Source organism: Python bivittatus, unplaced genomic scaffold (genome assembly GCF_059951505.1).
Source record: "Python bivittatus isolate LINGU-HERP-01145 unplaced genomic scaffold, Pbiv_v1 ctg000480_np1212, whole genome shotgun sequence".
Taxonomy (NCBI): domain Eukaryota; kingdom Metazoa; phylum Chordata; class Lepidosauria; order Squamata; family Pythonidae; genus Python; species Python bivittatus.
Genome location: NW_028277075.1, coordinates 89510220 through 89526768, shown reverse-complemented (window position 1 = coordinate 89526768; position 16549 = coordinate 89510220). Strand labels below are relative to the sequence as shown.

The 16549-nt window shown below is 38.1% G+C and overlaps 1 protein-coding gene across 8 annotated transcripts in view; it reads right to left on the bottom strand.

The window, feature by feature from the left end:
• R3HDM1 (R3H domain containing 1) overlaps positions 1-16549 on the bottom strand; it is a 62572-nt gene that overhangs the window by 20098 nt on the left and 25925 nt on the right. For 3 of the 8 annotated variants that reach the window (XM_088146501.1, XM_088146504.1, XM_088146507.1), the window contains 10 exons: positions 15545-15653; positions 15366-15461; positions 14243-14280; positions 14095-14145; positions 13749-13975; positions 9577-9831; positions 8785-8939; positions 8301-8402; positions 7006-7278; positions 4210-4333 (listed from right to left, as the gene is read on the bottom strand). In XM_088146501.1, coding sequence (XP_088002627.1) covers positions 4210-4333; positions 7006-7278; positions 8301-8402; positions 8785-8939; positions 9577-9831; positions 13749-13975; positions 14095-14145; positions 14243-14280; positions 15366-15461; positions 15545-15653 — 1430 coding nt within the window. The remainder of the gene's footprint in view (positions 1-4209; positions 4334-7005; positions 7279-8300; positions 8403-8784; positions 8940-9576; positions 9832-13748; positions 13976-14094; positions 14146-14242; positions 14281-15365; positions 15462-15544; positions 15654-16549) is intronic. The other 5 variants (XM_088146502.1, XM_088146503.1, XM_088146505.1 and 2 more) reach the window with 5 other exon arrangements.

The following is a 16549-nucleotide window of genomic DNA, read 5'->3' as shown; positions in this document are numbered from 1 at the left end:
CCTTCCTTCCTTCCTTCCTTCCTTCCTTCCTTCCTTCCTTCCTTCCTTCCTTCCTCCCACCCATCCATCCATCCATCCATAGGTCATCTACTTTCTAAAATCAGAGATGTCCTGTCCCTATTTTTAAATAAACTACATGCTAGAATATATTTGGCAATCCAATAGACTATGCAAAATAAAATATAGATTGTTTGTGGGCACAAACTGTATATACAGTGGTACCTCTAGTTACGAACTTAATCCGTTCCGTGACTCTGGTTGCAACTCGAGTTGGTCTCAAGTCGAGGTAAAGTTTCCCATAAGGTTCAATGTAAATACGGTTAATCCGTTCCGCCCTCCGAATTTGGTCGCACCACGAGGCAAATTTCCCTATAAGGTTCAATGTAAATACAGCTAATCCGCCCTCCGAATTTGGTCGCACCCCGAGGCAAATTTCCCTATAAGGTTCAATGTAAATACGGCTAATCCGCCCTCCAAATTTGGTCGCACCCCGAGGTAAATTTCCCCCATAAGGTTCAATGTAAATACGGCTAAACAGTTCTGAAACATATGCATTTTATTTTTAAACCTCAAAAACCTTCCAAACGCCACAAAAACCTTCCAAACGCCACAAAACACACCATAAGCCTCACCGAACGTCTCCTTGCTACCGCACTCTCGCCCACAGGAAGCCGCGACCGCGTGGCAGCAGGGAAAATGGCCGCGGATCCGGTTTGTAAGTAGAGGCGGAGTTCGCATGTTGAGGTAAATTTTTGGGGCCGGAGCTGGTCGTATCTTGAAAAATTCGTAAGGAGGAGCGTTCGCAACTAGAGGTACCACTGTAATACGTAATGGATGTATGCCCTGAAGTTGCAGAGTTCTGCTATTTCAACATTTCTGTTTCTCAGGGACTGCAGTGTAGCTGTGAAAGTTATTCTGAGTCTCCTGACACTTTCACACTGGTGAAGTAAAAATCAATTTTCCGTGCTGAGAGAAGAACTAAGACAATATAAATTGACTGCTAACATATTTCCCTGTGGTTCCAAAGCACCTTGCTATTTTTAGCTGCACTCTTCCACCCCGGAATACCAAGTTGCAAGAAAGAAATACAGCATTCAGCAGGAAAAGAAAGAGAAACAGCATCTGCTGAAACAGATGGTTATATTTTGCAGCAGTGCTATAAAAGAATAGTCAAAAACTCATGCTCAGACATTACAAAAATGAACAGTAGTTCTGCATCGTGAGTTTTCTTAAGTAATGAAACTCCTTCCGGTGTCCGAATCCAAACATTATACACAAATCAGTTAGAAAGGGGCACAGCCTCCCCTAAAGCAATTAAAATCTCAATCATAGCAGGGTTCTTTAAAAAAAAAAAAAGAACACAGGACAAATAAAATAGACCACATAAAGACAAACGCTTGTCTAAAACATTCCCGCCCTGAACATTATTTTCCTGATACTCTGAGTACCTGAGGGCAGAGGTTGCAGACCAGTCTTTTTTTAAGGGGGAAGAAGAGAATACAATCCTAGATAAGAAAGTCACAACTGAAGGCAGACACACCTGCAACCTCTTTAAAAAGGAAGCCAGAAAGCAGCTGAAAAAGAGACCGGTTCACTGTGAGAAATGTAACCCTCTCAGACAGTGTTACGGCCCCGAATCCAACAGCTCATGATTAAACCAGTCTATTCTATAGGGGGTGGTTTGTCACAGAGACACACACAGAACTGTGCTTGGAATACAGGTGTTTCGATCACTGTCTGGACTAATTATAATGCATTTTTCAATGTTGTGATGTAAAACGCATTTATCATTCTTACATCAAATGTTTAATACCAACAGTTCAAACGTGATTATTATTTTTTCTTTTTTAATGGGCCCACATATTTCAATGCAGCATGTTTTCCAACTGGTTGTGCATACTTTATACTTAGAATTGTCCTTCCCACTGTCCTGAAATCTAATGCTTAACCCAACTCAAACCAAATTTCCTTCACTCAGCTTCGATCTATCTTAACTATGGATTCCAGAAGCTTCCTAATTTGTACCTAAGGCGCAGGACACAAGGATTAAGTATCACCAAATTTTACCTTTATTTCAGCATTAGCTCCTTGAAAACAACCTCACTCTGGCCCTTTGGGTGAAACGCTTCCTCTCAGCAAGACACTGATTAGTAATATCTATTTTAACAACGTATTTGCATGATTCATGTAACAGGCAGTATAGAATACTGAGCCAAGTGGCAAAGATTTAAGCTCAGTAACCTAGTTTATATTTGTGTTTCATCAAGAGCAGGATCCAGTGCTGCATGAAAAGGCATATTAGAAACCATACAGGAATTTCAGTATCTCTATATACTCTTGTTAGCTACAAATCCTTCAGGACTGATGGAGAAGGGGAAAAGTATCTACAAAGGGAAGTAAGAATTAAAATACAAACTACAGGCCTGAGTCTAGATCAAACCTGATTTGTTCAAATTAAACAAACAAAAAACACCTGAAACTGTAAGATGCAGTCATACACACAAAAAGAGTTATTCACTCTGAACATTTCTGAAGATAAATTCTGCCAACGATACCAAATAAAAGCAAACAATATAGGCAATCAAATAATTTATGTCATTCGTTGTTAATAGCTCCAAAAACTGCAACTGAACTAGCTACCATGATATTAGTGTCAGAGTAACTACTGCAATGTATGACAGATTTTAAGGCATAATTTTTCTTTAGTTTTAATTTTATAATTTATAAAATGTATTAAAACATTGGTCTTAGCACCACTGAGATGCTCTGTAAAAGAATTTCTTTTAAAACATGCAAGCAGAATTATTGGCATTATTTCAGATTCATTTCTGCTCAGAAAGCAAAGTTAGCAAAACTTATTTTTTATTGGAATATATACAGTGTCATTCTATCCTGGAGACATTGTTAAGGCAGCTAACATAAATGAAGTTATGAACACAAAATTAGCCTTCTCAACTGCAACTGCCTTCCAGGTCTCAAGTCCAGATAACTGCTGCAATGATTTAACAGACTCAGGAGAGACTTAGAACGGATCCTTCTTTGATTTTAGTGTGAAGTTGCGAAAGATCCAATTACTGTGTGTTTCCCAACAGTCATCCCGCTGGCTAACCATAATAAAAAGCAAATGTCCATGTAGGCGAATGTCTTGACCTGATCGAATCTAAAGAGATAAATCAGGGCAACCATTTCTTTTTGGACAATAATTTTATACTCTAGGCCATATCTCTGAACAAAAGCATCTACAGCATATATTCCATACCACTAATTTATCAATCTAGGAAAAACGTAAGAAGAGTTAATCTCAATGTCTTCAGAAGAATATTTATAAAAGAAGGGAAAGGCAAAGTTATGCCAGATACTCCGGATTGCAACTCATATAATCAAAGGCAATAATAAGGGAAGGATGGGAGCTACAGCCCAAACATCTGGAGGGCTATTCGTCACCCTACCTCCTTAAAGCTTAGCTTCTGAGGTGAGGCAAAACATTTTACTTCAGAAATGTTATACCAGAAAGCACAAATTTCATACAGATTTTAAGTCAGATTTCTTTTTTAATTTTCTATGTACCTCTCATGATAGATTATTCTTGTACTTCAGGCATACAAAAACTAAATCATGCTGGAATACAAACCTTCTTGGCTATAGAAGTCAATCGGTAACAGCATTAATGATTCAAATAAAAGCAGAAAATATGTAGAAGAGGCAAGAAGCAAAATTTTAGCTTTATATGATTTATATAGAAGACAAATTCCAGCCACCACCACCCCCCAAAACAAAACAAAACAAAAAAAAAAACACCCACCACCATCAAGAGCATAAGACAACTTGTTCATTCAAGATCAGGTAAAATTGTTTGATGAACAGAACAAATGCTAAATTATGGTCTTATAGTCCTTTGATGAGAAAAGTTATTTATTTGACTGGCCTTTCATTGGAAATTATTTACAACAATAAGGATGGATCAAAAGGTATTAATTCTGATTTTTTTCTTTTCTTTTCTAAGCAAATAACCATCCTTTCTGAGTCTGCCTCTTAGGATTTACTGAACTGAGCAAATTTAAAATAGGCATTCCTACCAGTAGGAAGAATGCTGATCATTTCAAACACAAACATGTTTCTTTTTTCTCTATAAAATATTTCACGTTACCTCTTCCTGCCCTGCCTAGTCACCTGAAAGTACAAGAATTAAGGGGAGAAAACACCACAAACCTGTCTGTTGGGCAGGCTGTGGCAGTGGCTGGTTTTGCTGTGTGTTGTAATGAACTGAAGTAACTGGCCGATATTGTTGACTGGAGTGTGGATACTGGCCTGGAGCACAGTAACAGGCTGGCATCTGAAAAAGAGATGCAGGGTTTATGCTTAGGAGTTTCACGTACATGTTTCTAAATCAGACCTCTTTTATAGTACTGAATGTAGGCAGAACAAGAGAGCCATAAATACATTGGAGAAAATAAACCGAAACCTAGCAAAAGGTGATGCAAGGGGGGTCTTTAAATGTTAAAAGAAAATTCTATCTCCCCAAAATGTTAACCCAGGTTGACTGTAACTGGGTTTATATGCATTGCAGTAGAAAAAATAAAGCAACATGATTTGTCAGTGAGGTATCAAAAGTATTATCAGCCACACAGAAAATTCTTAAATAAATCTCATGAATGCCAATAATAAAGTACTTCTTTCCTTTCTCCGAAAAATACTGCACATACATAAAACTGACAGTGGGCCTGCCATGAAATCATTATTTAATTATTGTCATAAACATATAATCCTTTTAAGAATAGAACTGTGAGCATACAGTGGGGCAAAAAAGTATGTAGTCAGCCACCAATTGTGCAAGTTCTCCCACTTAAAAAGATGAGAGAGGCCTGTCATTTTCATCATAGGTATACCTCAACTATGAGAGACAAAATGGGGGAAAAAATCCAGAAAATCACATTGTCTGATTTTTAAAGAATTTATTTGCAAACCATGGTGGAAAATAAGTATTTGGTCAATATCAAAAGTTCATCTCAATACTTTGTTATATATCCTTTGTTGGCAATGACAGAGGTCAAACGTTTTCTGTAAGTCTTCACAAGGTTTTCACACACTGTTGCTGGTATTTTGGCCCATTCCTCCATGCAGATCTCCTCTAGAGCAGTGATGTTTTGGGGCTGTCACTGGGCAACACAGATTTTCAACTCCCTCCAAAGGTTTTCCATGGGGTTGAGATCTGGAGACTGGGTAGGCCACTCCAGGACCTTGAAATGCTTCTTACGAAGCCACTCCTTCGTTGCCCGGGCGGTGTGTTTGGGATCATTGTCATGCTGAAAGACCCAGCCACGTTTCATCTTCAATGCCCTTGCTGATGGAAGGAGGTGTTCACTCAAAATCTCACGATACATGGCCCCATTCATTCTTTCCTTTACACAGACCAGTCGTCCTGGTCCCTTTGCAGAAAAACAGCCCCAAAGCATGTTTCCACCCCCATGCTTCACAGTAGGTATGGTGTTCTTTGGATGCAACTCAGCATTCTCTCTCCTCCAAGCACGACGAGTTGAGTTTAGACCAAAACATTCTACTTTGGTTTCATCTGACCATATGACATTCTCCCAATCCTCTTCTGGATCATCCAAATGCTCTCTAGCAAACTTCAGACGGGCCCAGACATGTACTGGCTTAAGCAGGGGGACACATCTGGCACTGCAGGATTTGAGTCCCTGGCGGCATAGTGTGTTACTGATGGTAGCCTTTGTTACTTTGGTCCCAGCTCTCTGCAGGTCATTCACTAGGTCCCCCCATGTGGTTCTGGGATTTTTGCTCACCGTACTTGTGATCATTTGGACCCCACGGGGTGAGATCTTGCATGGAGCCCCAGATCGAGGGAGATTATCAGTGGTCTTGTATGTCTTCCATTTTCTAATTCTTGCTCCCACAGTTGATTTCTTCACACCAAGCTGCTTGCCTACTGCAGATTCAGTCTTCCCAGCCTGGTGCAGGTCTACAATTTTGTTTCTGGTATCCTTCAACAGCTCTTTGGTCTTGGCCATAGTGGAGTTTGGAGTGTGACTGTTTGAGGTTGTGGACAGGTGTCTTTTATACTGATAGCAAGGTCAAACAGGTGCCATTACTACCGGTAACGAGTGGAGGACAGAGGAGCCTCTTAAAGAAGTAGTTACAGGTCTGTGAGAGCCAGACATCTTGCTTGTTTGTAGGTGACCAAATACTTATTTTCCACCATGATTTGCAAATAAATTCTTTAAAAATCAGACAATGTGATTTTCTGGATTTTTTTCCTCATTTTGTCTCTCATAGTTGAGGTATACCTATGATGAAAATGACAGGCCTCTCTCATCTTTTTAAGTGGGAGAACTTGCACAATTGGTGGCTGACTAAATACTTTTTTGCCCCACTGTAGTTCAATGGGCATCAAGTTGTAATTTGTTAGTTTTAATTTTCTATAACTAAATGAAATATATACCCTATCTACTAACTGCTACCAGGCACAAGGTAAGATCCACAAGTTGACCTCGGAGCTCTCAAGGGCTCAGGTCCTGATTTTCTGCCAGACTGCCTCTCACACTATGAACCTGCCCAGCTGCTCAGATCAGTAGGATACATTCTTCTGAAGATGCCCCCATTGCCAGGCACTCAACTACTGGATACTTGGGAAAGGGCTTTCTCCTGTGTGTCTCTCTCAGGCTACAAATACGCTCCCTGAGAAGTTATATTTGATTCCTAGCATTTAGCAATATGGGAAAAACAAACTGGTTTTAATTTGTTTTTGATTTTAATTGCATCCAATTATCCTTTATTCCAGGTATTTTTTTAATTGTTGTAAACTGCACTGAATGTTGGAATAAACAGATCCTGTATAAATTCAAGAAACAAAAAAACAAACAAACAAACATAGACCCTAGGAGCAAACAAAATTGCAGGAAGACCCATGGAAAGCCAGCTTCCCTGACTTCTACTAGCATGTTTCATCAGCAGCAGATAGGGCTGATGATATCTGAAATATCCTGCTACCTGTGGCATTGGTTGCTGCATATATCCCTGTTGCTGAAGAACTTGCTGGTTAACAGGGTGGCTGGATCCACTGTAGTTAGGAGTAGGTTGGCCAGGTGGTGGCGGCGGCGGTGGCGGTGGTGCCGGTGGGGCTGTGGCTATGATAAAACCAGATTGCTGTGGCGGTGGAAGGACAACTGTAGACTGGAACATGGTGGCACGAGGATCAGCAGCTTCTCCAGATGGCTGTCGGGAGAGACTCATATGGCTAAGTTGGGACCCTAGGTTGTCTTGCTGAAATAAGTAAAACAGTAACCAAAAACATCCTTAAGATATTATGAATGCAGAAATTGTTTAACACCAAGGCAAAGCAAGGAATTACACAGTTTAATTATAGAGAACAATTAACCTATACTACAGAAAACTATCTTGGAAGTAAACAAACAACCTTGCTATTGAACACAGGAGAGAATTACAGAGCTAAGGATCTAAAAATAGTCATACTGCATCTGAACAAAGACTTAGACAGCAGTCCAGAATTCTGTTTGTCCCAAAGGCCAACCAGAGTCTTATTGGACAACCATAAGCATGACACAAAGTTTAGAGCTCTTTCCTGCTTGTTTCCCAGTTACTGATATGGAAAAGCATAGCCCTGTAATGCTAACAGACAGCAGTCTTGAAGAGCAGACAGTAATAGCTTTATCACTAAGAATTGTCTAAAGAACCATTAAAATCTATTTAAATTAAAAGCTGTATTTGCCTACCTAGCTTCTGCTAAAACATCAAGCAAACAGCAAAAATGGCAACCAAGAACACTGATATATGGAGAACCTACCTTAAGACATGGATTAGATGTCTATAAATCTGAGGAATGCAGCTAGGCTGCAAAACTCAAAAAAACAATTCCTGGCACTCATCAAATATTAAAGCCCTGACAGAAAACTTTCACTGTCATGGAAAATGAGACACCTTAGAAGAGAAAGATATAGAAGGGAAAAGAAAGAAGGGTATTTATATGAAACAAATTCAAAGGTGTATTGAATACTGACAGGCTGCAAAGGGTAATATCAGCAAGCACATTTTTTATCAAGGAACCAATTTTTTTAAAAAAAATCTTTCAGGCAAACTAGTAGGGAAACTAGCCTTATTCTTCCCTCTCAACTTTTTTTTTTTTTTTGGTGCTCCTGCCAATAATGGGATTACCTTTTGAGGCTACAGCCAGTCAATATTTACATTTCACATCCACACTTCATATATTCTTCTAGCCTAGCAGAGAATCTGTCATGCAGAGAAAAGATGAGTAGAAGATAATATACCACAGTATATTGCTGGGTAGATGAGACTGGCAGGAGCGGGGGTGGATAAGTGACTGTGGAGAACTGAACAGGCTGTGAAGAAGGCTGAAGAGGTCGGATAGGCTGAAGGAGTAACAGTTGAACACACAGAGTTAACAACTAAGTAAGAAGAAATGAAAGTAGGAATATTTCTTTTGTGTAAAATAAAGTTAAAAAAAAGACAGAAGACGTCTTCAATATTAACTGTACAACTAAAAATAAGTTTAACACAAGGCTCAGATTATGGCAAATCAATCAATAAACACTGGTCCAGCTGTCAACGGGATATGATGACAACAATGTAAGATGGCGAGCTTACAATATCCTAAACGTATGCAAATCAAACACGCAATGGCTTTAAGAAAATGTGGCTTCCTTCACCAACATTTATCCCGCGCATCATAAAAAATAAGCAAATATTAGTTTAATCAGGTATTGACCAAACATTTGTATTTGATCTGAGCACCTGTGAGAGGATGTGATTGGTTGCTGGCTGTTGCTGAGGTGGTATGGGAGGTGGTGGCTGCTGAGGAGGTCCAGGCACTTGGTTTCTAATTGGTTGTTGAGGCATTGGAGGATTATACACAACTGGAGTGCCATCTGGATTAATGAATGGCTGACCTACAGGACAGGTTGTGAAAAACAGAAATAACAGAGCAAAATGCAGTTTACTAGCAGAATATCAAGTTTTATCAATTGCTTATTTTCAAGAGCTGGTATTTTATTATATTACAGACTATACATTAGGAGAATGTTAAAATATGTCTGAGCCTTATCTGGCTTTTAAATTTTTATATATTTATTTATTTGCAGCAGAACTATATTAGAAAGCTTCTTATTCAGACTCTGCTTCTTTTTAGTAGTTGAATCTACAGCATAATGTAGGCATTGCAAGAAGAAAAAAGAAAAGGAAGCCATATAAATTGTAAGCCAATTATAATACTTTCTAATTCTACTAGTGTGCAATTTAAACATTGGGTACAAAAGAAATTAAAAAAAAGAAACTCAACTGAAAATACAGTATATAGATTTTCCTTCAAAACATCATTGCATATCTAAACACTCTGGGGAGGATTAAAATGCATACTTCTTCAAAAGAAAGAGAAAGAATATTGGGAAGCAGAGGGAAAGAAAAGCAACGGTTCATGGAAATGCTATACATTTCTAAAACATTATTGTAATTATTAGAGAAAGAGACAGAGAGAGAGACAGAGAGAAAGACAGACAGACAAACCGACATCCACAACTGGATACCAACCTGTTTGAGGGTTGATCAGAATACTTCCAGGTGGTATGCCTGCCGCTTCCAAGGGAAGCAAAAAGAAGCTACCGCTAGAAGACGCCACTTGCCCACTTATGCCACCATCAAAGGAAAGAGAACTACTAGTGCTGATAGTTGGATAGACGGCAGATGTGCCATGAGAAGGCTGGCTGAGAGCTGTGACTGGAAGAGGTTGCTGGGTGTGAGAAAGAGAACCCGTGGATGACCCTACACTACTAGAAGACTCTGAACCTAGGAAAGGAGTAATGAGAAATGGATTTTACCTAGAGACAGAGTAATATCATTCACATTTAAATAGGCAGGTTGTTATCTAAAGTTATCCATTTAACTCTCAGCCTGAACTACAACAGCCTATTTCCCCAAACCCCATTTCAGCTTCTCCAGTTTAGATTTCAATCTACTCCAAATGCCACACAATGAGGAACTAATGACCACTGCCTGAACTTTGCCTTCAAGCCATGCAGATGAGAATAAAGCAGATTGGCAACACACAGTCTTATTATTATCAATAATTACAACAAATATCTATTCAATGAAGGATCAGGTAGAGATGTTGGAGGCAATCAAAGTACAAAGCAATCTTCAAAGGCCCTTCTACAAACCCCATACATACAAAGCTGATGAAAAGTTGGTCTCCAGAATCTTAACACACTGATATTGTCAACATAAAGCTAATCTTAATGAGTACAGTGCCAGAGTTAAGTCTTACAGATTTAAATACATTAAGAATGTGGACAAGAGCATTCCAAAATGGACTTAAACTAACTTTGTTCTGAATATTTAAAAAATTAATAAATCCATACATTTTAGATGAAAGAAAAATGCGACAATTTATTATACCTAACAGTATGCTTCTCAGATGAAACTGCGTATTTTATATTGACTGAGAAATGTATTTGGATTGCATTTCACTTTTTGTCTTCACATAACAAATAAAATACATTATTTCTATTTTTTTTTTTAACTTGGGTTCAAATCAGTAAAATGTAAGTTTGTCTTGAAAAATAAGTTAGTATTGATGAAGCTGTGGGGAGAATCTGTACAGTTTAGCTTCAGTAGTATTCCAACCAAACCAATGCTATGAAAATATTTTGGATTTCTTATTTCTAAACGGAATAATAAAGTTCATGTGGAGAAGTGATTCTAATTGTGTCTGAATTTTAGCATTTTTGTCAAAGTGTAAAATTTATCTAATAAACCTGAAAATAAATACCAGCCGAGTTTTTCATGAACTGTGTGTCTGTGAACCAGAATATAACACTGCCAAGGTTTGTTAGAGAGTATCACATTACAGTGGTACCTCGGTTCACGAATGTAATTCGTTCCGCGACTCTGGTCGCGACCCGAATTGGTCGTGACCCGAATCAAATTTTCCCATAAGGTTCAATGTAAATACGGTTAATCCGTTCTGACCCCTCTGAATTTGGTTGCGACCTGATTTTGGTCGCGTCCCGAATCAAATTTTCCCATAAGGTTCAATGTAATTATGGTTAATCCGTTCTGAACCATATGTATTTTTTTTTTAAACCGCAAAAATATGAAACAAAATACAGTACGAAGAGAGAGAACGCTAACCTTGCTTGACGTGACTTCTGGCGTGGAGGACAGGAAGGTGGGTGGGGAGGCGGTTATTGCTTGGAGGGAGAGTCCCCCTCCCTACAGGAAGCCACAACCACGTGTCATGGGAGGGAAAATGGCCACGGATCCTGTTCGTCACCCGATCCGGCATTCGCAAACGGAAGCAAAATTTTGCGAACCGAACTGTTCGTGACCCGAATTGGTCATGAACAGAAGCGTTCATGACCCGAGGTACCACTGTATATCTCAACAGAGAAAACCATTTAATAAATGGCTTCAAACCAAAATCAGATAGATGGTTTGCTATACTGGTTGTACTCACGTTAAAGCACAATTTTCTTTCACATTCTTTTAAAAAACCCTCCACTATGAAAGCTCTTCTTCAGCAATATCAAACATATATTATCATAAGACAGCCTCATCGTATCACTTGGGCATGCAGAAAGAGAGAACTCTGTTTTAAGTGTAAAGAATAGGGTTGTAGAAGAATCCTGCCACAAATTCCTTCATGAGCAAATTTAGAGTACAATGTTTGCTCCCAGAAAATTCCTAAGCAGTCTGAATGCTAGCCATAAGTGAAGTCCAGCTAGTACTCTTCCTGCCTTCTCCCAAAGTAATGGAGGGGGGACGTTCATAATCTAGAAAGAGAAGCAGAGAAGACTTTCTGCTAAGAGCCCAGAATTGCTGTAAACCTGTTGAGCTTTTATAAAAGTGCAACCCCAGTCATATTTCGCCAATGTTTTTTTCCTCCTTATTTTCAATCATCATGAAAAAATGCCAGATTGGAAAAATGACCTACCAGGTAGAAAAATGAAGCAGATTTTCAAAAATACAAATTCACACATTTCCTTATTTGTTCTATATCCTTAATATACCACTTACCTTAAGCCACCACAAATGTTCTCCCTGTCCAAGCTGTTAAGCAACATGGATGTTGATAGAAATACTCAAGACTTTGAAACAGACTTTGAAAGTCTAGCATAACAGTGCATGGCATAAAGAAATAAGGGCAGAAGCTTAGTGCTTATGACACCACAAATTCAGTGCCAATTAGACCACTCTTAATTAATTCCTTGTCAATGATTAAGAGCAAGTATGAGACTGACAAAGCTAGGCAGTCTTGTAAATGCCCAACTGACAATCCAAATAAGAAGGTACTTGATAATCTGCAGGCTTTGTCAAGTGAGGTCCCAAGTGCAGTTTTATTGCCATGTTTTTGGGTTCCCTGAGTTGAGGGGGCCAAAAAAGTAAGGAGTGCTTAAAAATCCTATTAACGAAGAGTTTTTGATGAAACCAGGAGTTAAAATGAAATTTTGAAAATCTGATCAGTAACGTAACCTCAAATATTGGTAATTTATGTTTTGAGAAGGATTTCAGATAATTTATACTATTAAAAGAAAACAACAATAACAAACAATAACTTTCTACCCATTAAAAGGAGCCTAGAGGTCACTTTCTAAACCAGGGAAGGTCAGGTTCCGGCTGTCAGCTGGATCACCATCACAAGGACACTTTTGGTATCCATAAAAACTTGTTCATGTTAGTAGGACTGAACATCTCATAATGCACACTTTTGTCAAGCAAAATTAACTCTTAAAAGCCATGCCTAATACAAAACAATTTTACTTAGCAAAGCAAACTTGATATAGCTCCAAAAGAGAATTGGAGTTGCGTTGAAGCTGAGACAGCCTAAAAATAGATAAGAAATAAGGAACTGCTTTTATTGAGTTAGAGCAGAGATTCATCTACCTCAATACTGCCTACCTGGCTTCAGACACATAGCCAATAGGCAGAGGATGGTGTTGAATTCTGAAATAAATGAACTAGCTCTCATATTCCTGATCAGCCATGCAACACATGGGTTACAACAGGAAGGGCATAATTGCCTTACTTTAACCTAACTCACAGGTATGGAGCCATAAATCTTCATAAATTAAATCTAAGATATAGACCTTAATGTTGCATACATCACATGAAAGCAACCCTTCATTGCTGTTCAGACCAAGGAATCTTTAGAGAATTTTAAGGAAGTGATTTTAACGGCTATCTCAAAATCACTTTAGGAGATTAGCTTAGGAGAAACTCTAAATATTAGTTAATAAAATAACTTTCTAAAACATACCAGAAACCCCTCTTGTGATGTTACAGGTTCAGTTAATATAACAGAAGCATTAATTCCTTGAAATGGCAAGCATGAGAGAAACACTGTATTTCCGACACCACTAACGATTTGTCTACTACCTGCAGCTATTTCAACTTCTGATCCTGATCTATTAGCCTATGAAGCTAGCTGGGTTAATGGTAGTCCAAATGCAGAAGACCAACAGCCTCCAACTAGGTATCCAATCCATTAAAGGACGTTTTATTTATAAAAAATTTAAAACATTGGTAGGATCAGGAATAGCCAAAGCCCTTTTAGTTCTATACAAAATACTCTTCCTCCACTACAGGTGTGTCCAACATTTAGTGATTATTAACCTGGGCTGAAAACAATAACAATGGGGGGGTGGGGATGAGATGCTTTTTGCAGGCTAGCTAGCTATACCTAGGCTTAGTTTTTCCAATGGTACCTGTTTTTGATAGCCTGCCAGTGCTTTTGCTGCTTCCTGTGCTATCGCCTCTTGTCAGAACAGAGATGCCACTGAAGCTGCTGGCTTTGGTCACGGGGGGCTTCAAACTGCGAAGGGAGCTGTCCGAGTCCGTGCTGCTCCATGGACGGGGTTCGGAGTACTTTAGCTCATTGTCTGTACTGCTCTGAAGGCTGTTCGCTGACCTCCCTGAAGCATCCTTGTTGATTCTGTAATCCACAAGCTCAGCTTTTAAAGGTGGAAGACTCTTTGCCAAAGCATCGAGAAAAGAAACAAAAGGGAGTGCATGCAGAATGCTTTGGGGTTTAAAAACTAATTCATTCGATACCTAAATATCTGTCGCCTTTGCTGGGTACTGTTGGCTTCTTCCTCTTGAATTCTGTTGGCGTGTTCAATAGAATTGTAGCTTAGTATTTTTTCTCGTTTATATTCAGAAATATGTATTTATTTTTTTTAAAGATACTGATTACGCTTACCTTTTGTCAATAATATAATTCTCTTGGGAACACAGCGACTGGGGAAGAAACAGTGTAGAATAAAAATCACCATCATTAAATAAATCTATCATCAACCCATACCGAAAGAAATGTATGGACACATATGGGTAACAAACATCTGGTAACCAGTTGCAAGCAATTGTTCACATGTTAAAGAATCATCACAGAATCCTCCGGCCAGGCAAGCGTGATCGTTCAGATAGGTTTTTAATATAACAAATGGAGAGGAAAGCAACAAAATGTGGCTGCTAGTCAACATAATGTGCATGCAGCCATGATTGTTCTCTGTTACAGAGGAACAGAGGAAAACAAAGCAGGATTTATCACTCTCTGTTTCACTGCCTTTTACTTGGAATCTAGGAGAGCAAGAAACTGGGTAAACAAGTCTATGCATTTTATGGGTGTTCTCTCCATCCCAGGCTTCAAAGAGTTAATTCAAAACCTACCATTTATGTGGGGAATCTCTATCATCTCTGAGCCCTGGCTATTGCTCTTAGAAGATAAACAGAATTACCACAATATGAATGATTAAAACAAGTATATGACTATCACATACGTAAACAGATGCCCATAACTTTTTAACATCCATGACATAATGTTAGACATTATGTTAATGAACAACCTCTCCATAAGAAGAGGGTTTAATTAAACAGCATCTCATGAGAGGAGATGAGAGGCAGTGCTACTATGGCATAATCATAATCATCATAATAATACATTGACAAAATTACCATCAGTCAACTTGCAAAAGGCAGCTTTACTTGGAACAGCTTACATCCTGTGACGATACCTTTAACACCATCAAACCACAAAATCTGCCTATCCCAGGTTCTTGGGAGGGACTCAACAGGTGGATAAAATGCCAAATCCAGTCTAAACAACTGGCTGACTGTGCGACCAACTATACTAATACAGCCTAGTGACTGAGAATACCAATCTGTTGCTTCACCTACTACTTTATAAATGTCCTCTTAATACAATTTGAATGGGAATGCAGAACTATTTTTTTTCCAAATATTTTGAGCCAAGTATACACTTCAGTTTCTATTGTTCTTACATACAGTCAAAGGTGCTATGGACGTTCCTTATAATTAATACCTACATCTTGTGCAAATATTCGTTCTCTAGCTCTCTGGTACTCTTCTTCTCGCTCTTCTATAGATTTGCTTCTTCTGTCATCTTTTAATCGTATTCGCATCTAAATTAAATAAGTTGTTAATTGCCAATTTCCATTGCGCAGTATAAGTATGCAGTCAAGATACTGTTATGTTCCATATTTACCTGATTATCATCTTTGTCTAGACTAGAATTCTCTCGTTTAAGGATGTACCGTTTTTGAAAATCTTCACTTTTTTCATCTTTTATATGTTCGCAAAACTTCTGGTCAGGTCTTTTGAAAAAAAGATTAAGATAAAATAAATAATTATAAATATGAAGGAAGTTTTTTCCTAAATTTGTGGACCTTAGCTTTGAGGAAAATGGAATGATAAGATACATGTGTACAACAGGCCATTTAGCAGCATAAAAGTATCAGAATATCCTGTAGGTCTTAATTTTAAAGAAATGCACTGGAAAACTCTGAGGAGAATCTGATGTCGACTTTGGAGCTGTTATACCTTTTCATTCATATGTGTATTTTGAATATGTTATTTTAGGTTTATCCTGTAGGTTTATGGTTATTGCTAAAGCAGAAAATGCCTTTATCTTGTGAATAATGACAAAATGAAATCCATTACAATAAAAAATGATATTTTATATCCCGTGTCACCCTAAATTGTAAAAAACAAAGGTGGGATATAAAACAAACAAACAAAAAACTGGCTAGAATAATCAGGCTAGAATAAACCAAAGCCCCATTCTGACCCTTTGAATAGCTGGAATGCTTTGTAGCTATGTGCAATTCATATGTTTGTCCACTGGCTAACACAAAGATTCTTTCACCCTTTTTGTTTTGTTTTTTATTATTGTTTATTATTCATTTTAAAAGAAAAAAAAAGCAAAAAAAAAGGGGGGAAGAGGAAAAAACACAAGGTAAATAGACAAGATTTAGAAGCATCATAAGATTAAGTAAATTAATTACAGATTCTCAGAATAACATTACTTGAATTCTATGTATGTAAATACCTTATGTCATTTTAAAGTACAGATCAATATTAAAATTAAGTTAATGTATGAGTATCAATAAAAGTAAGTAGCAGAGTATGAAATATAAGTCAAATTTAAAAAATTACCTAGTCGGTATGAAATCTATTTACAATTAACAAATCATCCCTGAGTTAATGTTAA